Source organism: Bufo bufo, chromosome 5 (assembly GCF_905171765.1).
Source record: "Bufo bufo chromosome 5, aBufBuf1.1, whole genome shotgun sequence".
Classification (NCBI taxonomy): domain Eukaryota; kingdom Metazoa; phylum Chordata; class Amphibia; order Anura; family Bufonidae; genus Bufo; species Bufo bufo.
The window spans coordinates 507,765,610-507,789,934 of record NC_053393.1 but is presented as its reverse complement, the minus strand read 5'-3'; the positions used below and the strand labels follow the sequence as shown (position 1 = coordinate 507,789,934).

The window sequence follows — 24,325 nt, the reverse complement described above, 5'->3', positions numbered from 1 at the left end:
AAAACCGTCACATCATCCCGCAAAAAATGAGCCCCTACATAAGAAAATCTCTTAAAAAATAAAAAAACTATAGCTCTTAGAACATGGAGACACTAAAACATCATTTTTTTGGTTTCAAAAATGCTATTATTGTGTTAAAGTGAAACAAATAAAAAAAAGTATACATATTAGGTATTGCCGCGTCCGTAAAAACCAGCTCTATAAAAATATCACATGACCTAACCCCTCGGGTGAACACCGTAAAAAAATAAATAAATAAACTGTGTCAAAACAAGCAATTTTTGTCACCTTGCATCACAAAAGGTGCAACACCAAGTGATCAAAAATGCGTATGTCCCACAAAATAGTACCAATAAAACCGTCACCTCATCCCGCAAAAAATGAGCCCCTACATAAGAAAATCTCTCAAAAAATAAAAAAAACTATAGCTCTCAGAACATGGACACATTAAAACATAATTTTTTTGTTTCAAAAATGCTATTATTGTGTAAAACTTTAATAAATGAGAAAAAGTATACATATTAGGTATCGCCACATCCGTAACAATCTGCTCTATAAAAATGTCACTTGACTGAACCCCTCAGGTGAACGCTGTAAAAATAAATAAATAGAAACTGTGCTAAAACAACCAATTTTTTGGTCACCTTGCCCCATAAAGTGTTATAATGAATGATCAGAAAATCATATGTACCCAAAAATAGTACTAATAAAACTGGCACCTTATCCCCTAGTTTCCAAAATGGGGTCACTTCTTGGGTGTTTCTACTGTAAGGGTGCATCAGGGGGCTTCAAATGGGACATGGCATCTAAAAACCATGTGGAGTTCCTTTCCTTCTGCGCCCTGCCGTGTGCCCATACAGCAGTTTATGACCACATGTGGAGTGTTTCTGTAAACCTCAGAATCTGGGTAATAAATATTGAGTTTTGTTTGGCTGTTAACCATCGATGTGTTATAGAAAAAAATTGATTAAAATGGAAAATCTGCCCAAAAAGTGAAATTTAAAAATTTGATCTCCATTTTCCTTTAATTCTTGTGGAACGCCTAAAGGGTTAACAAAGTTTGTAAAATCGGTTTTGAATACCTTGAGGGGTGTAGTTTCTACAATGGGGTCATTTATGGGGGTATCCACTATTTAGGCCCCACGAAGTGACTTCATACCTGAACTGGTCCTTAAAAAGTGGGTTTTGGCAATTTTCTTAAAAATTTGAAGAATTGCTTCTAAACTTCTAAGCCTTCTAACGTCCTAAAAAAATAAAATGACATTTCCAAAATGATGCCAACATAAAGTAGACATATGGGGAATGTTAAATAATAAATATTTTATGAGGTATCACTTTCTGTTTTAAAAGCAGAGAAATTGAAATTTAGAAAATTGCGAATTTTTCAAATTTTTGGGTAAATTTGGGATTTTTTCATAAATAAAGGTGAAATATTTTGACTCAAATTTATGACTATCATGAAGTACAATGTGTGACGAGAAAACAATCTCTGAATGACTTGGATAAATAAAGGCGTTCCAAAGTTATTACCACATAAAGTGAGATATGTCAGTTTTGCAAATTTTGGCCTGGTCAGGAAGGGGGCAAATGGCCCGGATGGCAAGTGGTTAAAACATATAACTGCACCTCTAAAAGGCTAATTAGACTTTTTTCCCACTAATACACCCTAAAATAAGGCTGTAATTTTGTCACTTTACCACACAACAGCTAACAAGCCTTTTTCCCCCCACTAATACACCCCAAAAAAGGCTTTAGAACATATAACTGCATTGCTGAACGGCAAATAAGCCCTTTTTTCCTCTAATACACCCCAATAAAGACTGTTATTTTGTCACTTCACTGCACAACAGCTAACACGCCTTTCCCCACCGCCACTAATACACCCCAAAAAAGCAGTAATTTTGTCACTTCACCGCACAACGGTAAATAAGCCCTTTTTCCACTAATACACCACAAAAAAGGCTTTACAACATATAACTGCACCGCTGAATGGCTAATAAGACTTTTTTTCCCCACTAATACACCCTAAAAAAAGCATGTAATTTTGTCACAATGGCTAACAAGCCTTTTTTTTCTACTAATACACCCCATAAAAGGCTTTAGAACATATAACTGCAACGCTAAATGGCTAATAAGACTGAAACATAAGTGGTTGGGCATCAGTGTACTCAATCTCTTCCACTTCCGGGGCAGGGCTAGGTGGAAGGTGGATGGCCGACGGAAACCTTGCCAGCAGAGTCATCAAAAAGCATAAGCGACTGCTACAGGACTTGGGGCTTAGACTGCTTGCCTGATTTGGACCAGCAGCACCACAACCATGGCCACGTCCCATATTTAATGCTTTCCTCATTCTTTGAGGTCACCCACCGATGTAACAGCCGGATTAACTATATTATTTTCCCTGTCACGTATGCAGTGCAGGTGTACCTCATACCAACAATTGGTATATGTTACCCACCGAACTAACAGATGGATTTACTATATTTATGTCCCTGTCACGTAAGCAGTGCAGGTGTACCTCACACAAACAATGAGCAAATATCACCCACTGATGTAACAGATGGATTAACTATATTTATTACCCTGTCATGTATGTAGTGTAGGTGTACCTCACACAAACAATGGGTATATGTCACCCATCAAACTAACAGATGTATTAACTAGATTTATTTCCCTGTATGCAGTGCAGGTTTACCTCACAGAAAAAATTGGTGTGGCAGGCGCAGCACTATGACTTTGACTTTTTAGTCTAACCAGACCGTCTATTACGCTGTAATTCCTATAGCGCCGTTCTATGGAAACAGTAGGCTTAAGGAGCACACCAAATGCTTGAAATAACTTCTTTAATTAACTTCAACTTTTCTTCATATAACACTGCCACCTCAGCAGCAGATAGTCCATGTACAAAACACGTATTACATAAAGATTCATAAAATGGCGGTATACATAAGATGGTGGTTCAACTGTTTAATCTTGTCATTCAGCATAAAATGGTGAATATATTTCTCTCTTCAGTATCTGAACTCTCACTTTAAAGGGCTTCTGTCACCCCACTAAAGTCATTTTTTTTTTTTTGAGGCTAGTTAAATTACTTATACTGCGATATATGAAAATATAATGGTGTTACTTACTTTGATCCAGCAGTTTCTTCTAAAAACGAACTTTTATAAGATGTAAATTAGGTCTCTACCAGCAAGTAGGGCGGCTACTTGCTGGTAGCAGCTGCAGAAAACCGCCCCCTCGTCGTGTTGATTGACAGGGCCAGCCGGGATCTCCTCCTCCGGCCGGCCCTGTCGGCATTTCAAAAATCGCACGCCTGTGTTCATTCGGCGCAGGCGCTCTGAGATGAGGAGGCTCGTCTCCTCAGCACTCCCTCAGTGCGCCTGCGCCGATGACGTCACCGAAATAGAAGACGTCATCGGCGCAGGCGCACTGAGGGAGTGCTGAGGAGACGAGCCTCCTCATCTCAGAGCGCCTGCGCCGAATGAACACAGGCGCGCGATTTTTTAAATGCCGACAGGGCCGGCCGGAGGAGGAGATCCCGGCTGGCCCTGTCAATCAACACGACGAGGGGGCGGTTTTCTGCAGCAGCTTCCAGCAAGTAGCCGCCCTACTTGCTGGTAGAGACCTAATTTACATATTATAAAAGTTCGTTTTTAGAAGAAACTGCTGAATCAAAGTAAGTAACACCATTATATTTTCATATATCTGTCACGGAACCATGAACCAGACGTACAACAAGAGATAAGTGAAAATAAGAAGGCTTTATTGAAAATAAAGCTGTAAAGCAAAAGTCCAAACGAATGGTGAAACCGAAGCAGAGTCTTTGAGAGGCCAGAGATCAGGAACCAGAAGGGTAGTCAGACAAAGCCAGGATCAGGAACCAGCAGGGTAGTCAGACGAAGCCAGGATCAGGAACCAGCAGGGTAGTCAGACGAAACCAGGATCAGGAACCAGAAGCAGCAGCAGTCTTAGAAGCATGTGAACACAGGAGGACCAAGCAAGGAACTGAAGCCACAGACCTCCTATATATATGAGCTAGGCATCCAGCTCCTCCCAGTGGGAAGGAGGAGCCGCAGGGTGGAAGGCTACAAGAAACCCAGAAACCAAGATGGCCGCCAGCACATGTCAAACGAAGGAGAACAGCAAGAAGGTAAGACCATGACAGTACCTCCCCCTCAAGGGCCCCTCCTCCGCGGAGCAAAAAACGGTTTCTGAGGGAAGCTTGCGTGGAAGGCTCGGAGCAAGGCAGGAGCATGGACATCTGCGGAGGGAACCCAGGAACGCTCCTCTGGACCATAACCACGCCAATGGACCAAAAACTGCACCCGACCGCGGACCAGGCGTGAGTCCAGGATATTGCTCACCTCATACTCCTCATGATTGCCCACTCGGACCGGACGAGGCCGAGGAACCGAGGAAGTGAAACGATTACACACCAGTGGCTTCAACAGGGAGACATGAAACACGTTAGAGATCCGCATGCCAGGAGGAAGCGCAAGGGCATAGGCTACCGGGTTTACCCTGCGAAGCACTCGGAAGGGGCCAACAAAGCGAGGCGCCAGCTTGGGAGTGGGCACTCGAAGGTTGAGGTTGCGGGTGGACAACCATACACGGTCTCCGACCTGGTAGGAAGGAGCAGGCGCTCGTCTGCGATCAGCCTGGAGTCTCTGGCGCTGCGCAGAGGCCTCAAAGGACTTCTGGATCTGTACCCAAGAAGCACGTAGGACGGAAAGGTGATCCTCCACCGCCGGAATATCCTGGGGAGAGAATACCTCCGGTAACACGGCAGGTTGGAACCCATAATTGGCCATGAAGGGAGACGTCCCAGAGGAAGAGTTCACCGCCGTGTTCCTGGCAAACTCAGCCCAAGGCAGAAGGTCAACCCAATTGTCTTGGTGATCGGAGACATAGCAACGAAGGAATTGCTCCAAGGCCTGATTGGATCGTTCTGCGGCCCCATTGGACTGAGGGTGGTAGGCCGAGGAGAAGGAGAGATGAATCCCCAACTGGGAGCAAAAGGCGCGCCAGAACCTGGACACAAACTGACTCCCCCGATCCGACACAATCTCCTTGGGCAAACCGTGCAACCGGAAGACCTCCCTGGCAAAAATCGTGGCCAACTCTTGTGCAGAGGGTAACTTCTTGAGAGGAACACAGTGGCACATTTTGGAAAACCGATCCACAATCATGAGAATGACCGTATGGCCTCGGGATGCAGGGAGGTCCACAATGAAATCTATCCCCAGGTGTGACCATGGGCGCTCCCCGGTGGCTATGGGTTGCAGAAGGCCCAACGGAAGGTGCCGAGGGGACTTACTCTGGGCACAAACGGAGCATGCCGCTACATATGCGGCGATGTCGGAACGTAGGGAAGGCCACCAGAACAGACGTGAAACAGCCCAGGACAGCTGATTCTTTCCAGGATGCCCCGCGGTCTTGGAGTTATGGTAGGTTCGCAACAACCGAGTGCGCAACTCCTCAGGCACAAAACATCTGCCGTTGGGTCTCTCAGAGGGAGCACCAGATTGAGCCGCCAAAATCTGCTCACCCAGGGGAGAGGTCAGGCTGGTGCGAATGGCGGCCAGGATCTGATTCGGAGGTATGACCGAAGTCGGAATCGACTCCTCCCTGGACAGCTCGGAGTACTGCCGTGATAGGGCATGATGTTCTTGGAACCGGGTAGGTAGGAGACCACGTAATTAAAACGTGACAAGAACAGAGCCCATCTGGCCTGACGTGGTGTCAATCTCTTAGCCTCAGAAAGGTAGGTCAGATTCTTATGGTCCGTCAGGATGAGAACCGGAACCACCGAACCCTCGAGCAAGTGCCTCCATTCTTTAAGGGCCTGCACGATGGCCAATAACTCCCTGTCACCAATCTGATAGTTGCACTCCGCGGAAGACAGTTTCCGGGAGTAAAACCCACAAGGAAGCAGAGGACCCTCTGGTGTTCTACGCTGAGACAGAAGGGCGCCTACTCCCGTCTCAGACGCGTCCACCTCGAGGACAAAGGGCAACCCAGGGTTGGGATGCGACAGAATCGGAGCCGACACAAAAGCGGACTTTAGGGCCTCAAAAGCTCGGATGGCCTCGAGCGGCCAGACCTGGGAATTACTGCCCTTCCTGGTCAGATCCGTGAGAGGCTTGGCCAGCATGGAAAAGTCCCTGATGAACTTCCGATAATAATTGGCGAAGCCCAAAAAGCGCTGCAGGGAACGAAGACCACTGGGCTGGGGCCACTGTAAGACAGCCGAAACCTTCTCAGGATCCATGGAGAACCCCTCAGCGGAAATGATGTAACCTAAGAAGGTTACCTGGGATCGGTGAAATTCGCATTTCTCAAGCTTACCGAACAGCTTGTTCTCTCGTAACCGTTGCAACACTCGTCTGACATCCAGAATGTGGGCCTCCATGGATTCAGAATATACCAAGATGTCATCCAAATAGACCACCACACACTGCTGCAACAGGTCACGGAAAACATCGTTGATGAATTCCTGAAAGACTGCGGGCGCATTGCACAACCCAAAGGGCATAACCAAGGATTCATAATGACCGGTCCTGGTGTTAAACGCGGTCTTCCACTCATCGCCCGCCTTGATCCTTACCAGGTTATATGCCGCCCTCAGGTCGAGTTTGGTAAAGACCGTGGCCCCTTTAAGGCGATCGAACAGCTCGGAAATCAAGGGTATCGGGTAAGCGTTCTTGATCGTGATGCGATTGAGACCCCTGTAATCGATGCAAGGCCTCAACTCACCGCCCTTCTTTTTCACAAAGAAAAATCCAGCCCCTGCCGGGGACGAGGATTTGCGAATGTGTCCGCGTGAAAGCGCCTCCCTCACGTACTCCTCCATGGCCTCATTCTCCGCTACCGACAGTGGATAGACCTTGCCACGAGGAGGAACGGCACCAGGTTGTAACCCTATGGCACAATCGTATGGGCGGTGCGGAGGTAGGGCAACCGCGCGCACCTTATCGAATACATCCCGGTACTCCTCGTATTCAGGAGGCAACAGAGAGTCCGAGGAAGTACACAGCAACTTGACAGACCCATGGATGCAACTAATCCCACACTGCGGTGACCACGAGAGGATCTCGGCCGATCTCCAATCGAAAGTCGGATTATGCTTCTGGAGCCAGGGGTACCCCAAGACCACCGAGTAATGTGGAGACGAAATAACCTGGAGACAGACCGACTCTCTGTGAACTGCACCAATGGCTATCCCCACTGGAAGGGTCTCATGAGTCACGTGTGACGACAGAAGGGGTCTGCCGTCTATCGCCTCAAGAGCCAGTGGGGAACCTCGAGCCTGCAGAGGAATGGAATTGGCGGCAGCGAACACACTATCAATGAACAAACCACCAGCACCCGAGTCCACCAACTCCTGGGTCGTCACCGAGCCCCCGACCCAGGAGAGGACAACAGTGATCAGTGGTTTGTCAACACGGGAAACCGGGGACGAGGAGACTCCACCCAAGATCTGCCCCCGACAGGATCTCAGGTACGAGCGTTTCCCGGACGGTTCGGACATGCCAACCGAAAATGCCCACCGAGACCACAGTACATGCATCGACCCTCGCGTCTCCGGAGTACCCTCTCCCCCTCGGACAGGCGAGCAAACCCCAGCTGCATGGGTTCACCCCCAGACAAGTCATCCCCAGGAGGCGTGGGAGGAGAGGGAGGCACGGGTGGGACAGCAAACGTAGGCGCCAATCTGTTAGAAGACCTCCGCAGGCTCTCCTTAAAGGAAGGTCTCTCCCTGAGTCTGGTGTCAATCAAAATCAGGAAAGAAATAAGAGACTCGAGCTCCACTGGTAGGTCCTTAGCTGCAACCTCATCCTTCAAGGCATCCGAGAGGCCATGAGAGAAAGCAGCGACCAGAGCCTCATTATTCCAGCCCACCTCTGCTGCCAGGGTACGAAACTCAATGGCGTATTCAGCTACGGATCGTGAACCCTGTCTGATGGACATAAGGAGCTTCGCAGCAGAGGCAGCACGAGCCGGCACATCGAATACCTTCCGAAGAGAAGCAACAAAACCGGAAAACTCGGCAACCACCGGATTGTTGTTCTCCCATAAAGGGCTGGCCCAGGCCAAGGCCTTGTCCGAGAGCAGCGAGATCAAGAAGCCCACCTTTGATCTCTCAGTAGGAAAGGCATGTGGCAGCAACTCGAAATAAATGCCCACCTGGTTAAGGAAACCTCGGCACTGAGTTGGCTCTCCCCCAAAGCGCTGTGGAAGAGGGGCAGAACCGGTTATACCCCGAAACACCACAGGCGCAACAACAGGTGTCGGGGTAGACTCTGGCGCAACAACCGGAGCGGCAGTAGGAGCGACAACCGACCCATCGGCAACGGGAGCGAAATGAGCCGTGCGTTCAAGCAGGGTTTGCAACGCCACAGCGAACCGACCCAACAGGTGATCCTGCTGATCAAGTCTGGCAACCAGCGTGGGTAGCGAGGATGGCCCTGTACCGTCAGAACTCATGGCTTGGTCCTAATGTCACGGAACCATGAACCAGACGTACAACAAGAGATAAGTGAAAATAAGAAGGCTTTATTGAAAATAAAGCTGTAAAGCAAAAGTCCAAACGAATGGTGAAACCGAAGCAGAGTCTTTGAGAGGCCAGAGATCAGGAACCAGAAGGGTAGTCAGACAAAGCCAGGATCAGGAACCAGCAGGGTAGTCAGACGAAGCCAGGATCAGGAACCAGCAGGGTAGTCAGACAAAACCAGGATCAGGAACCAGAAGCAGCAGCAGTCTTAGAAGCATGTGAACACAGGAGGACCAAGCAAGGAACTGAAGCCACAGACCTCCTATATATATGAGCTAGGCATCCAGCTCCTCCCAGTGGGAAGGAGGAGCCGCAGGGTGGAAGGCTACAAGAAACCCAGAAACCAAGATGCCGCCAGCACATGTCAAACGAAGGAGAACAGCAAGAAGGTAAGACCATGACAATATCGCAGGATAAGTAATTTAACTAGCCTCAAAAAAAAAAAAATGACTTTAGTGGGGTGACAGAAGCCCTTTAAGTTTTTTAAGCACTTTATGATCTCTCTGAGAGGTATATCTGAGGTCTAACCAATAGTTCAACTTGCTGGACTTGGTTTGTAGTTTGCAGTAACTATTTGCAGATTGGTTGAGTATAATCTGGTATGGTTATATGCAATTTGGATTACAATATGGAATTTGAATTTGTATGGAATTTGGTCGCAATTTGTATGGTTTGGAACTGTGAAATTTGGTGGAACTGTAAGTAAACACACATATAACTGGTTCAGTATGCAGTTCTAATTACTATACTAACAATAGGAACATTTTATAACTGTTCTAAATACCTATTTTGGTCTCTCTGCTTCCATAAAACACAGCTCTTAGTGGCGTGTGTATCTGTTCAGCTCCTCTCCTCTGGTGTAATAATTCTAGCAGCTCCTGATAAGGGAATTTCCCACACAGGCTGTGTGTGAGATTGGCTGTGATTGGTCAAAACTCCTGCTGTGTGTGAGGCTGGCTGTGATGGGTCAAGACTCCTGCCCAGCAACAACAGTTTAACTTTATGCTTTCTGTTGTGTCTGCTCTGTCATTGAGCTTACCTACATTTATATAATGAATCTTAAAGGCATATTATCTTTTCTGCTTCAGTGAACACAAAATATAACAGTTATATGACATCCAAAACATGAAGTCACAGTAAATAACTCTGCTTTTGTCTTTAACACACAAACATAGGAACTGTATTAAGGTTATTGGCAGGTCTAGCTGTATAAACATATAAGCTATATTAGCAACCTAGGACAGGTCTTAGCTAGCCAGCTACAATTGGTATATGTCACCCACCGAACTAACAGATGGATTAACTATATTTATTTCCCTGTCACGTATGCAGTGCAGGTGTACCTCACACAAAAATAGGTATTGTCACCCACCGAACTAACAGATGGATTAACTATATTTATTTCGCTGTCACGTATTCAGTGCAGGTGTACTTCACGTAAACAATTGGTATATGACACCCCCCAAACTAACAGATGGATTAACTAGATTTATTTTCCTGTCACGTATGCAGTGCAGGTGTACCTCACACAAAAAATGGGTATTTGTCACCCACCGAACTAACAGACGGATTAACTATTATATTTTTGTGTCAGGGGTACAAAGATGGTGCATTGCACCCACAAAAATATCGCTATAGGTCACCCACAGAATTAAAAGCCAGATTAATTATTACATTTCAGTGTCAGGGGTGCAAAGCTGGTGTATTGCACCCACAAAAAATCATTATAGGTCACCCACAGAATAAATAGCCAAATGAGATTCCTAACACTCTCCCTCACTTCAGCTGCCTGCTTCCTGTCCCTGCACTACTCAGAGCTGATGGGCGGTGCTACACATGATCCAGCTTGTATAGAGGCTGGGTCACATGATGCGCCGGCTAATTACAGCCATGCCATTAGTAGGCATGGCTGTGATGGCTTCTAAGTGCCCACAGCTTAAAAGCTTGTTGATTGGCTGCCCTGCAGCCTTTCAACAAGCTTTATTAAATGTTCGAACACCGAACTCGAACCCGAACTTTTGTTGAAAAGTTTGGGTTCGGATCCGGGGACCCGAACTCGCAAAGTTCAGTAGGGACCCGAACTTTGCAGTTCAGGTTCGCTCAACATTACTAACAAGCCTTTTTTCCCCCACTAATACACCACAAAAAAAGGCTTTAGAACATATAATTGCACCGCTGAACGGCTAATAACACTTTTCTTTCCCACTAGTACACCCCAAAAATGGCTGTAACTTTGTTACTTCACCGCACAACGTCAAATAAGCCCTTTTTTCCCACTAATACATCACAAAAAAGGCTTTAAAACATATAACTGCACAGCTGAACGGCTATAAGCCTTTTTTTCCACTAATACACCCCAAAAAATGCTTTAGAACATATAACTGCACCGCACAACGGCTAATATGACGTACAAATATTTCCTAGTAATACACCCTGTTAATGTATCATACAGCACCCCAATAACAAGCAAGGTTTGTTGGAATTACAGAATTATCATCTATTGCAAACCTAAAAGCAGCAGTATATTAGCAATTTGGATCCCCAGTCAGTGCAGGAAGGTTTAATAGGATTGCTCCTATTACCCAGGCTGTACACTCCCCTATTGGACCCCGTTCTCCTTTTATAGTGTGTAATAATTCCTCCCTATCCTTTCCCTACACTTCTAATTATCTTTCCCTGAACTTCTATTCAGCCCAAAAAAAGTTTTAAAGGGAACCTGTCACCGGGATTTCGTGTATAGAGCTGAGGACATGGGCTGCTAGATGGCCGCTAGCACATCCGCAATACCCAGTCCCCATAGCTCTGTGTGCTTTTATTGTGTAAAAAAACCGATTTGATATATATGCAAATTTACCTGAGATGAGTCCTGTCCCTGAGATGAGTCCAGCGTGAAGGAGCCCAGCACCGCTCCGCATCCTCAGAATCTCCTCCTTGCTCCCCGACGTCAGAAAGCTAGAGCGCTGTATTCTCGCGATGCTCGAGCTAGCGCATGCGCAGTTCGTTCCCTGAGGCTGATGCCAGCACAGGGAAGGAACACTATGACGACACTGCGCATGCGCTCTAGCTTTCTGACGTCGGGGAGCAAGGAGGAGATTCTGAGGATGCGGGGCGGTGCTGGGCTCCTTCACGCTAGACTAATCTCAGGGACAGGACTCATCTCAGGTGAGATATGTATCAAATTGTTTTTTTTACACAATAAAAGCACAGAGAGCTATGGGGACTGGGTATTGCGGATGTGCTAGCGGCCATCTAGCAGCCCATGTCTTCAGCTCTCTACACAAAATCCCAGTGACAGGTTCCCTTTGAAGTCTTTTCTACCACTTTCTCTAGCGCCTGCTGATGTCCCTCCCTGCACTAAGTAAACTGGAAAATGTCTGAATCCAAGATGGCTGAGGCTATTTATAGGGCTGTGACATCACAGGGGCTGGCTGGCTGCTGATTGGCTGCATGCATGGCATTGTGGGTGGTCCCGCCTTCCCAGAGTTCTTTGCTCCATGTCCTAACACATGCAGCAGCCATTTTAGGAAAAAATGTGATTTGTTACCGAATTCGGAGCGAATTGAATTTTTCCTGAAATTCGGATCAAATTCCACTTTGTCAACTTTCATTCGCTCATCTCTATAACATGCCGCTCTAAATGGAATTTTATTAAGATTCATTTGTCTGACTAAACTACCCTGAAAACAAAGTAACAAACTATAATAAACCAAATGTGGAAATACTGACATTTTATGTATTGGCAATAAATTTGTCTATAGAAAGTCTACTAAAGGGTAACTGGTTTCACACCAAACATTTTGCCCTTTAAACAGTCCTCATAAGGGAAAACATATATCTTTAAGGCCTCATGCACACATCTGAAGTTTCGATCCGCATCTGATCCGCATTTTTTGCTGATCGGATGCGTACCCATTCATTTCAATGGGGCCGTAAAAGATGCCGATAGCACACAGTGTGCTGTCCACATCCTTATGTCCGTTCCTCGGCCCTGCAAAAAAATAGAACATGTCCTGTTCTTGTCCATAAGGGTCCATTCACACGTCTGCAACGTGTTTTGCGGATCCGTGGATCCGCAAAACACGGACAGCGGCAATGTGCGTTCCGCATTTTGCGGACCGCACATTGCCGGCACTAATAGAATATGCCTATTCTTGTCCGCAATTGCGGACAAGAATAGGACATGTTCTATTTTTTTCGGGAACGGAATTGCGGACCCGGAAGTGCGGGTTCGCAATTCCGTATCTGGGCAGCACATCGTGCTGCCCCCTCGAAAGGAATGGGTCTGCAATTCCGTTCTGCAGAACGCGGAACGAAATTGCGGACGTGTGAATGGAGCCTTATGCGGAGAACAATGCGCAGTTCTTCTAACAGAGGGCCGGACATACCGATCTGCAAAATGCGGAACACGCACGATCGTGTTTTGCGAATCCACAAAAATGGCTACAGCAGTATTCATGAGCCCTAAAGGGTATCTGTCACCAGAAAATCCACTATAAACCAGGCATAAGGCCCTGTAGGGCTAGTTCAACTGACCGCAATGACATTCTGAAGAAAAAGTACTTTAATCCATATGAGTACGAGCAGTCAGGTGCACTGATTGCAGCGTACACCGGTTTGTGTCCGCCAGATTCTCAGCATTTTTGCTGGAATGTGGCCGGATCTCCATCAGACCCCATTATACTTAATGTGGACGGCGGGCATTCCTTTTTCATCTGGCAGTGCCGGATCTGGCGAATTCCGGCAGGCTGTTCTCTTCCGGATGTGAAAGCAGCCTACTATTTGAAGGTATCATTACATTCAGCTGAGCTAGCCCTACACGAGATAGTACCTGTCTAAACAGTGAATTTCCTGGTGTCATAAACTCCATTTAAAAAAGCTCAAATTTAGAAAGTCGTGTTCGCCTCACTGATTTTCCTCCGCTCCCATTACGAGGATGCCCAGTCTCCTTTTTCTATTTCTTATAGCAGCAATGAGATTTTGATACAGGGACATGCGACCACAGCAGTCAACTCCAGTCTAGTGATTGGCTGCAGCGGTCACATGTCCCTGTGTCAGGACATCACTGCTGCATCAGGAAATACAGAAAGGGAACGGGCATCCTAGGAACAGGAGCGGCAGAGGATCGGTGAGTATGACTAATTTTATTTATTTTGAGCATGCTGTGCTGTTTAAAGTGCATAGACTCTGCTGGTGCTACCAGAGCAGTGACTGCATGCACCGCTCTACTTCCACTCCACTTGTGCCGCTACTCAAAGCAGCAGCACAGGCACAAGATTAACAGGTCCAGGCAAGATGTTCGTCTCTCAGTCAGACAGCAGGGGGCAGCCTCTTGAGTAGCGGGGGTAGCCCCTCACTGCTCAAGAACTCGGATGAAATAATGGATACACTGATCTCTAGTATGGGTATATCTCAGGGCTCGCAGAGTGCAGCTGCATCTTTTGTGCTTGTTGGCTTCTGCATTGCAGTCACAGGGGACAGGCGCTTGCACAATATTTAGGAGGTGCTTTGTGTTTCACATTGACAGCTGGGTGTTACCATCCCCCTTGTTGTGTGTCATTTCTCTGGCATGGCCTAGTTCACACGATCGTTTTTTTTTGCGAGTGTACCGGCCGTTTTTTTGTGGTCCGTATACGGTCCGTATACGGAGCCATTCATTTCAATGGTTCCGCATTAAAAACGGAATGTGTTCCGTAAGCATTCCGTTTCCGTATTTCCATTTTTCCGTTCCGTTGAAAGATAGAACATGTCCTATTATTGCCCGCAAATCACGTTCCGTGGCTCCATTCAAGTCAATGGGTCCGCCAAAAAAACGGAACACATACGGAAATGCATCCGTATTTCTTCCGTATCCGTTCTGTTTTTGCTGAACCATCTATTGAAAATGTTATGCCCAGCCCAAATTTTCTATGTAACTACTGTAAACTGTATATGCCAAACGGAAAGGAAAAACGGAAAGGAAACGGAAACACCACGGAACTCAAAAACGGAACAACGGATCCGTGAAAAACGGACCGCAAAAAACTTTAAAAGCCATACGTTCGTGTGAACTAGGCCTAAGGCCTCATGCACACGACCGTTGTTGTGTCCGTTGTTCCGTTTTCAATGGGTCCGTTGAAAACTTGGAAAATGCACCGTTTGTCATCCGCGTCCGTGATCCGTGTTTCCAGTCCGTCAAAAAAATATGACCTGTCCTATTTTTTTCACGGACAACAGTTCGCGGACCCATTCAAGTCAATAGGTCCGTGAAAAAACACGGAGGCACACAAGATTGTCATCCGCGTCCGTGATCCGTGTCCGTTTTTTTCCAATCATTTTCAAGGCAAACTTGACTTAGATTTTTTTTTCACTTTTCATGTCTGGTGATCCTCCAAAAATCAAGGAGGAGACACGGAAACAAAAACGGAAACGGATCACGGAACAACGGGAACCCCGTTTTGGGGACCGTGAAAAAATACTGTCGTGTGCATGAGGCCTAATTAGGATACTAATGTCTCTGCTGGACATTTCCTGGTATCTTGGTGTATGTGGATGAACTTTCATTACAAAAAGAGAATAAAAGAAAGGCTGGCATACGGGAATGCAAAATTTGCAAATGTATTATTAAAGGAAACTTGAAAATCTAAAGCAAAATATTACCAAAGATAGAAAGAGAAATAGATAGACTACTTTCTCTCAGTAACAGTGTAGGCCCCCTCCGCCCAACAGTCTCTGTCACAACTGGACATTCATATTTTTAGGAGCGTTTATGTTTATTCAAAGCAGATCCAGCTGCCATGGAGCACCTGACGTGCGTGCCTGTGCGAGATTCTGCTTAGTATATCATTTGACTGCAAATAAGGCTCTTTTACATTATACTAGATCCTCATCGCCGTCTTACACACGGAAAACAACTCAACAGAAGCAGCAGTCTGTGATTTATTTCACAAAGTGGCTTAAATTGTAAGTGTTAAAAAATGAACATTTTAAGTCTGTAATCTGAATCATGTAGACGAATTGGTGAGAATTTGATTTCATTTGAAAAGTTTTTTTATTTTTATTATTTGGCATAATAATAACTGGCTTTTGGTGTTTTAGGCATGAAAGGATTCATACCAAGAAAGGCATCTTCAGAGAGTCTATGACATCCAACCAGAATGATGTGGATGACTTGGCCACATTAGAGATCCTCGATGAGGTATGCTTGAATGTAATTTTGACAATTTCAATTTATAGCGTTCTGTATTTTGTTAGTGTGGCACAGAATGCATTAGTTATGCTACTATTACCCTTATAATTAGAAGTAGTGGTAGTAGTAGTAGAAGTAATATTTAGAAGTTGTCCAATCACTCGACATTAGTGTTCGGATACAGACCCTTAGATACTTGAATTGGAAAAAATGATACAAGTACTAAAAAGATATGACCAGACATATTATCCAAGTAGAAATCGCCTTCCATTGTGGGAGATAATATGGCGCTTCTGGACATCATAACGTGTTTTATTTTTCCTCTCCTGGCGAAACATGGGTGGGGGGTTGGGATAAATGATTTTTTTAGTCTGGTCTATATTATATTGTATCTTAGAATTAGCTATAGATATTTGATATTTTTAGTATTGTACTCTATTATAAAATATCTGTTAAAAAAAAAAGAAAAAAAAAAGAAAATAAAGAAAAAGTTGTCTAATCACAAGCACTGGAGCCATCAAGATACGCCAATGTCTGATTGGCAAGTGTCTGACCACCAAAGCTCTCATAGACATTAGGGTATGGCCACACGGTCAGGTTTCTGCATGCAGTTTTGGAAGCCAAAACCAGAAGTAAATTTAAAAAAGAGGAGAAGTCGCATCTGTCCTTTATACTTTTTCTCCTTTTATGATCCACTCCTGATTTTGGCTTCCAAAACTGCATGCAGAAACCTGACCATGTGGCCGTACCCTGAGTGTATGTTCAGCTGAAACTGCCAAGATAGATGTGTGTTGGGGAGCTCCTGACTCTGACCCGACAGATGATGTTTGAGATGAGAAGGATTGGCTGATGTGAATATTTTCACCTTGTCTGTTTTTTCTCCTGAGAGAAGTGTCTGGCAACGGCTTTTTCCCCTCTCCCCATTAAATACACATACAGGTTTTGATGAACTGAACATGTATTTGTAGGGGGAAATCAGGGGGGCGTTGGGAGAGATAGCTATCGAATGTGTATGGCACCCTTTAGACCAAATTAGCAGTGCCGGCTCTGCTCTGGTTCTTTTGGGTGGCTGAATGTTTGGCCAATGTAGTCCACATCAAATGTAGTGACCACACAAGCCATTAAATGTAGGGCCGTCAAATGTAATTCACCTACGTGGAACCACGCAAATCATATTTCTCCAGAACATCCAATTTATTTGTTTTATGCATCACAATGGCAGATCCATGATTTCACTGATTGCATCTTCCATGGTTAGAAAGTTTTTGAACTTATCTGTTTGGCCAGTTAAATATTTCTATTTAATTCAATGTAGATATACTGAATGCTTAGGGCATAATTTCTGTTGACTGTAGACAACTCAACAGATATCCTAAAAATAAAGCAGCAAAATCTCAGTTCACACTAGCGTCATGCCTTCCATAATAAAGCCATGGCAGCTATGCATAATCTATTTTCCAAAAGATACTAGCCAATTCTGGCTTGAGATAACTCTACTAGTTTACTATAAAAACCAAGGATAACAAAATATATCACAGGAAATTATGCCAAATGTAGCTCTCCTACATCTGTAAAAGTGGTCCATATAAGTGATCCATTACTAAAGAAAAAAATTATGGTATACACACAATTACAAATAATCCGTCTAGCTAACATAAAATCTGATTTATTTGTGTTAAGGATAACCTGATCTCAGGATTATTCTTCAATAATACTGAAATAGTATAACTTGTCATTTACATGCTGTTCTTCATTGTGTGTTACAGAATACCGTCACAGATCAACTTCAAAAACGTTACAACAGGGATCAGATATACTCCTATGTAGGGGATATTCTTATTGCTGTCAATCCATTCCGAAGTTTGGATCTCTATTCTTCACAGGTCTGATCATTTTATATATTTACGTGTACCCATATTGAAGCACAGCGTCAGCATATTCATGGATTTACACTGTTTAGGATTGCATTGAAGAAGTCATAAAATCTTTAAATTAAATTAATTTTCACTCGTAGTAAAATGTTTTGGCGGAGGTACTTGTCAATTTTTTTCTGGTTTTACAAGGTATCATGGAACATTTTAAGATAAAAAAACAAACTTTGCAAATAGGTTTGGCTAAAAAATTTCTACATTTTTTTGTCTATAGCTCCTATTTAGACTTTTGTATCCCAGCAGGATATATTGTCTGAACCTGCAGTCACCCTCTATTCCATCTTTTCAATACTTATTGCTAATCTACCAGATATAAATTACCAAGATGAGGGGACAGATGGATGAAACATAATGGTATCAAATTTTAAGACTAATTAAAAAGTTACCTCAATTTTCATTTTAGATGGAACAATATAAAAACAGCTGCAGTGGGGTGACCCCCTTGTCAAGTGGCACAGAGCAAGATTGTGATAGGTGTTGCTTCCTTTACAACTCGGATCACCTCATACTATTTATCTGCTAAGTCACTCAACACTACTGTAGAATGCCTTCTCATTGCTTGATGCCCTCAGTGGCTATTTGTCTGCTATTGCTGACTAGCACTGTGACTTTATAGATGTGATTACCTGGTAGATACTATGGTCTCCCTGGATTTATGACCATTTTACCATTGCTTGGTTGCTGTATCTACACCGGGGAAAATAGGTATTTGATACACTGGCGATTTTGCAAGTTTTCCCACCTACAAAGAATGGAGAGGTCTGTAATTTTTATTGTAAGTACACTTCAACTGTGAGAGACAGAATCTAAAAAAATCCAGAAAATCACATTGTATTATTTTTAAATAATTAATTTGCATTTTATTGCATTAAATAAGTATTTGATCACCTACCAATCAGCCAAAGTTCTGGCTCTCACAGACCAGTAAGTTTTTCTTTAAGAAGCCCTCCTACTCTGCACTCATTACCTGTATTAATTGAGCTTGTTTGAACTTGTTACGTGTATAAAAGACACCTGTCCACAAACTCAATCAATCACACTCGAACCTCTCCACCATGGCCAAGACTAGAGATGAGCGAACTTTAAAAAAATTCGATTCGGCCGGTTTGCCAAATTTTTCAAAAAAATTTGGTTAGATACGAATTTATTGCGGTGAAACACGTTAAAAAAAAACTGCTATTTTCTGCCCGCAGAGAGCCTTTATAGTGGTGTAGAACACTGTGCCTTGCAGTAACACGCATAGTGACTCTGCTGTGGTAGTGAAATAATACTGTGAGTCAGTGTGACATGCAGATGACAGGCGTCACTCTTACTTCATGTATTTGGGCAGTCACGGGGCCAAAACTGACTAAATAAATCAAGAATGAACTCAGCCTTACAGGTCATTGTTAGCGCCAAGAAGAAGCGCACTCCTTTTACACTGTCCTCAGCTGATTCCACATAGATGTCTACAGAACCTGTTCCATTAAACGCTTGTAGAAGTAGAGCCCCCCGACAGAGTGGAGAGGGTGTCAGAAGTAAGTTTGTGTTGACGTCACTGATTATTTTTCCCATTCTCTGATCCGTCAGAACAACACCGCCGCTGCCTCCGTGAACCCGTGCACCGCTACTTCCCGGGGCAGGTAGGCTCCTGCGAAGCGGGTGGTCTACCCCGGGCACGTTTGGCTACCGACCTCCCACTGCTGCCACCCTGCTGACTCTGGGCAACGCTAGCGACTTGCTGGCTCCGCCGCTGCCTCACAGACAAGCTGCCGTCCTCTTCTCCCGATGATGAAACCCCTTTCTTAGAGGGGGTGAAGACGTGATGACGTAGGTTTGCTACGTCGCTCCTCCCTGCAACCGTTCTATCCCACCGCACTATGCAAGACACGGGCCTTTCTATCTGAACCACGGGACACCCCCACCTCTGGGCCCTTTGCGTTTTGCTTGAACGGACTCTCGGCAGATCCCCTGCGTTTGTCCACCTTGTCTGGCAGTGTCTGTTTGCTGCCGGGGCGCCCTTCCTCTGATGTTTCGGTCTCCGCTGCTTCCTGTCGCCACCCTCCTTGGATCTTTGGTGTCGGCTGGGGCCTGGTTACAGGTTTAACCCTTTAGGGACTTAGGACGTACCGGTACGCCATGTTTGCTGAGTCTTTAAAGACTCAGGACGTACCGGTACGTCCTAAGTTTAAAATTAGATTGCGGCGCGGCGGGGTTAATAGGAACAGGATGCCCGCTGAAATCTTTCAGCGGGCATCCTGTCACAACGCCGGGGGGGGTCATGTGACCCCCCCATATCAGCCAATATGGTCAATTCAGACCTGCAGTTTGCGGCTTTTACCTGCGGTTGCGGCGGCGGCGGGCGGTGCCATCGGGTCCCCATGCGGCTGTGGGGGGGACCCGATGGTATGGAAGGCAGCGCAATGCCTTCCTGAGGCATAGGCGCTGCCTTCCTGTGACGAGCCTGTGAGATCCAGCCCCCTGGATCTCACAGGCCGGAAGCTGTATGAGTAATACACACTGTATTACTCATACAGCCAATGCATTCCAATACAGAAGTATTGGAATGCATTGTAAAGGATTAGACCCCCAAAAGTTCAAGTCCCAAAGTGGGACAAAAAATAAAGTGAAAAAAAAAGTTGAAAAAATAAAGTTTTCTTCAAAAAAAAATTTAAGTTTCAAGTAAAAATAAACAAAAACGTAATTTTCCGCAAATAAAGTAAAAGACAATTGGTAAACAATAGAGAAAAAAAAAAAGTATACATATTAGGTATCGCCGCGTCCGTATCATCCGGCTATAAACATATCACATGACCTAACCCCTCAGATGAATTGAATAAAAAATAAAAACTGTGCTAAATAAACAATTTTTTTGTCACCTTACATCACAAAAAGTACAACAGCAAGCGATCAAAAAGGCGTTTGCCCACCAAAATAGTACCAATCTAACCGTCACCTCATCCCGCAAAAAATGAGCCAAAATGAGACAATCGCCCAAAAAATAAAAAAACTATGGCTCAGACTATGGAGACACTAAAACATAATTTTTTTTGTTTTAAAAAAGCTGTTATTGTGTAAAACTTACATAAATAAAAAAAGTATACATACAGTATTTGGTATCGCCGCGTTCGTATCGACCGGCTCTATAAAAATATCACATGACCTAACCCCTCAGATAAACTGTGCTAAATAAACCATTTTTTGTCACCTTACATCACAATAAGTGTAATAGCAAGCGATCAAAAAGTCATATGCACCCCAAAATAGTGCCAATCAAACCGTCATCTCATCCTGCAAAAAATAAGACCCTACCTCAGATAATCGCCCAAAAACTGAAAAAACTATGGCTCTCAGACTATGGAAACACTAAAACATGATTTTTTTTGCTTCAAAAATGAAATCATTGTGTAAAACTTACATAAATAAAAAAAAAGTATACATATTAGGTATCACAGCGTCTGTAATAACTTGCTCTATAAAAATATTACATGACCTAACCCCTCAGGTGAATACTGTAAAAAAAAATAAAAAAAACGGTGTAAAAAAAGCCATTTTTTGTCACCTTACATCACAAAAAGTGTAATAGCAAGCGATCATAAAGTCACACGCACCCCAAAATAGTGCCAATAAAACCGTCATCTCATCCCACAAAAATCATACCCTATCCAAGGTAATCGCCCAAAAACTGAAAAAATGATGGCACTCAGACTATGGAAACACTAAAACATGATTTTTTTTGCTTCAAAAAAGAAATCATTGTGTAAAACTTACATAAATAAAAAAAAGTATACATATTAGGTATCGCCGCATCCGTGACAACCTGGTCTATAAAAATATCACATGATCTAACCTGTCAGATGAATGTTGTAAATAACAAAAATAAAAATGGTGCCAAAACAGCTATTTCTTGTTATCTTGCCTCACAAAAAGTGTAATATAGAGCAACCAAAAATCATATGTACCCTAAACTAGTGTAGTGTACGGGGACTGTAATGCCCGTCACTACAGAAGGGTCACTTGTGTGCTGTCGTCCCCCTTATTTATGGGGAAGTTGGTATAAGTCGTCTTTATAAAATGTAATGTAATGTAATGCTATGTATTTCCCTGTTGCTGTAAAATGTGCATGTACAGGCCTGCTAGGGGTGTCATTCCAGCTCTTAGTCACTAGAGGGAGCTAGGGAGCCCTAGTCTATATAAGGCCCAGTCAGGGAAGGGAAAGGCAGTCTAAGGTTGATAGTCTAGTCTAACCAGAGATTAGACAATGTCAGAGTCAAGTCCAGGCCTGAAGCCTGTAGATCAGGAGAGGGTATTGCAGCCCCTGTAACCGGGTTCCAGATCTAAGGAGAAGGTTCCCCTCCTGAATTCATATACGCAGAAGCAGGAAGAGAGTTCAGAAGTTTCTAGAGCCTGAGGAAGCTGAGAGAGAGACAGAGGCAAGTCAAGAAAAGCAAGAGGTACTCAAGACAACAGAGGAGGTACTTGATAGAGATAAAACCAAGGATATACGCCAGAGCTAGGGCATTGGACCTTGGAGAAGAGTTTCTATGTTTCAGGATCAGTCAGGAATAGAGTGCAAGCTGCCTGTACTGCAAGTCCTGTGTTTAACACTCTAAAGTCACCTTGCTATATATATATATATTGCCTGCATCAACTGTATTGAAAATCAACTGTCTTCAAAGGAACTGCGCTTCCGTCCATGTCCCTAAATGATGACTACTAAAGTTTGAATTCTGTTTTAACATCACGTGGTTCCTCAGTTATTCCTGCTATCAGCAAACGGCGTGCCACCGTTTAATTGGCACTGGCGTCACGAACATTTCTCATCATCACCTGCCCTTGCAGAGAGTCAGCCGTCTCAGGTTAGTGTCTATTGCACTACAACACCCAGGAACATTTCTAAACCTAACTTGAGTACGCTGCACTAGTACCAACAATACTGCCACCCTATCCTGTAGTTTCTAAAATAGGGCCACCTTTTTGGAGTTTCTACTCTAGGGGTGCATCAGAGGGGGTTCAAATGGGACATGGTGTAAAAAAAAAACAGTCCAGCAAAATCTGCCTTCCAAAAACCGTATGGCATTCCTTTCCTTCTGCGCCCTGCCGTGTGCCCGTACAGCTGTTTACGACCACATATGGGGTGTTTCTGTAAACTACAGAATCAGGGCCATAAATATTGAGTTTGGTTTGGCTGTAAACCCTTGCTTTGTAACTGGAAAAAAATTATTAAAATGGAAAATCTGCCCAAAAAGTTAAATTTTGAAATTGTATCTCTATTTTCCATAAATTCTTGTAGAACACCTAAAGGGTTAACAAAGTTTATAAAATCAGTTTTGAATACCTTGAGGGGGTAGTTTATAGAATGGGGTTATTTTTGGATGGTTTCTATTATGTAAGCCTCGCAAAGTGACTTCAGACCTGAACTGGTCCCTAAAAAATTGGGATTTGCTTCTAAACTTCTAAGCCTTGTAACATCCCCAAAAAATAAAATATCATTCCCAAAATGATCCAAACATGAAGTAGACATATGGGGAATGTAAAGTAATAACTATTTTTGGAGGTATTACTATGTATTATAGAAGTAGAGAAATTGAAATTTGGAAATTTGCAATTTTTTAAGAAAATATTGTAAATTTGGTATTTTTTATAAATAAAAATGCATTTTTTTTTTACTTCATTTTACCAGTGTCATGAAGTACAATATGTGATGAAAAAAACAATCTCAAAATGGCCTGGATACGTCAAAGCATTTTAAAGTTATCAGCACTTAAAGTGACACTGGTCAGATTTGCAAAAAATGCCCAAGTCCGTAAGGTGAAATAGGGCCGAGTCCTTAAGGGGTTAAAGTTAGAAGTATCGAATATATGTTGCTTTGTGTCTTCCTCTGCCTCAATGTTTGACCCCTCCTCCCCCATGCCCTCTGTAATAGTTTTCTCGATCTCCCCGCTTCATCTATTCATTTATAGGGAATATGGGACAGAAGGTTAAAATTTCTCAACTTTATAAAGGGTTGCTTAAAACGATTTAATAACCTGGCATGAACAGGCCTCTAGTAGCTACAGACAATAATCGGATAGTAGCAGGCACACTTACAAATGGAGTAGATGTTGATAATTAAAATTTATTGATAAGTACAGTTATGAATATATAAAATATGAGTGGACATTGAGCAGCAATACAGTAAAAAACCAGAACAGAGCCAGAATAGATATCACAATAAATATCAGAATAAATATAGACTGAGTGGTTCAACAATATCGTATGGTAGCAGCAACAATAGGTTATATTCAATAAGGGATATAAAGGACTGTAATTACAGGTGATGTCTTGGAAAGGTTGTATCGACGTGAGATTGATATAAGGGTCAATGTCCTGAAACGATATACCAATTGTAGAGCAATAAAGTTGATGTATAGTCGGTTTAATGTTCAGCCCAAAAAATACTCAATAGATTGCGGTAAGTGAGGCAGTAATATTGGCCATATAGCAGGTGTTGGTAGCAATGCTTATTGGTAATAACACAGTAGTAGACGGAGACGATGATTTTAAGGACCTGCAAGCGGGGGTAAAGTAGGTTTCAGGCCGTTGTACCTCAACGTGGCATCCCACGCGTTCTCCGGTACTATCCCGGCGCTTACCTTTCCTGAAGTTCCCCTCGCAGTCCCGTGAGTGGCGTCTATTATATCCGTCTGTGTA

At 44.0% G+C, this 24,325-nt stretch overlaps 1 protein-coding gene across 1 annotated transcript in view; it reads left to right on the top strand.

Annotated features, from left to right (window-relative positions):
• MYO3A (myosin IIIA) overlaps nucleotides 1–24,325 on the top strand; it is a 269,541-nt gene that overhangs the window by 97,187 nt on the left and 148,029 nt on the right. The window contains exons 9-10 of the mRNA XM_040434050.1: nucleotides 15,632–15,731; nucleotides 17,489–17,605. Of these exons, the coding sequence (XP_040289984.1) occupies nucleotides 15,632–15,731; nucleotides 17,489–17,605 (217 nt within the window). The remainder of the gene's footprint in view (nucleotides 1–15,631; nucleotides 15,732–17,488; nucleotides 17,606–24,325) is intronic.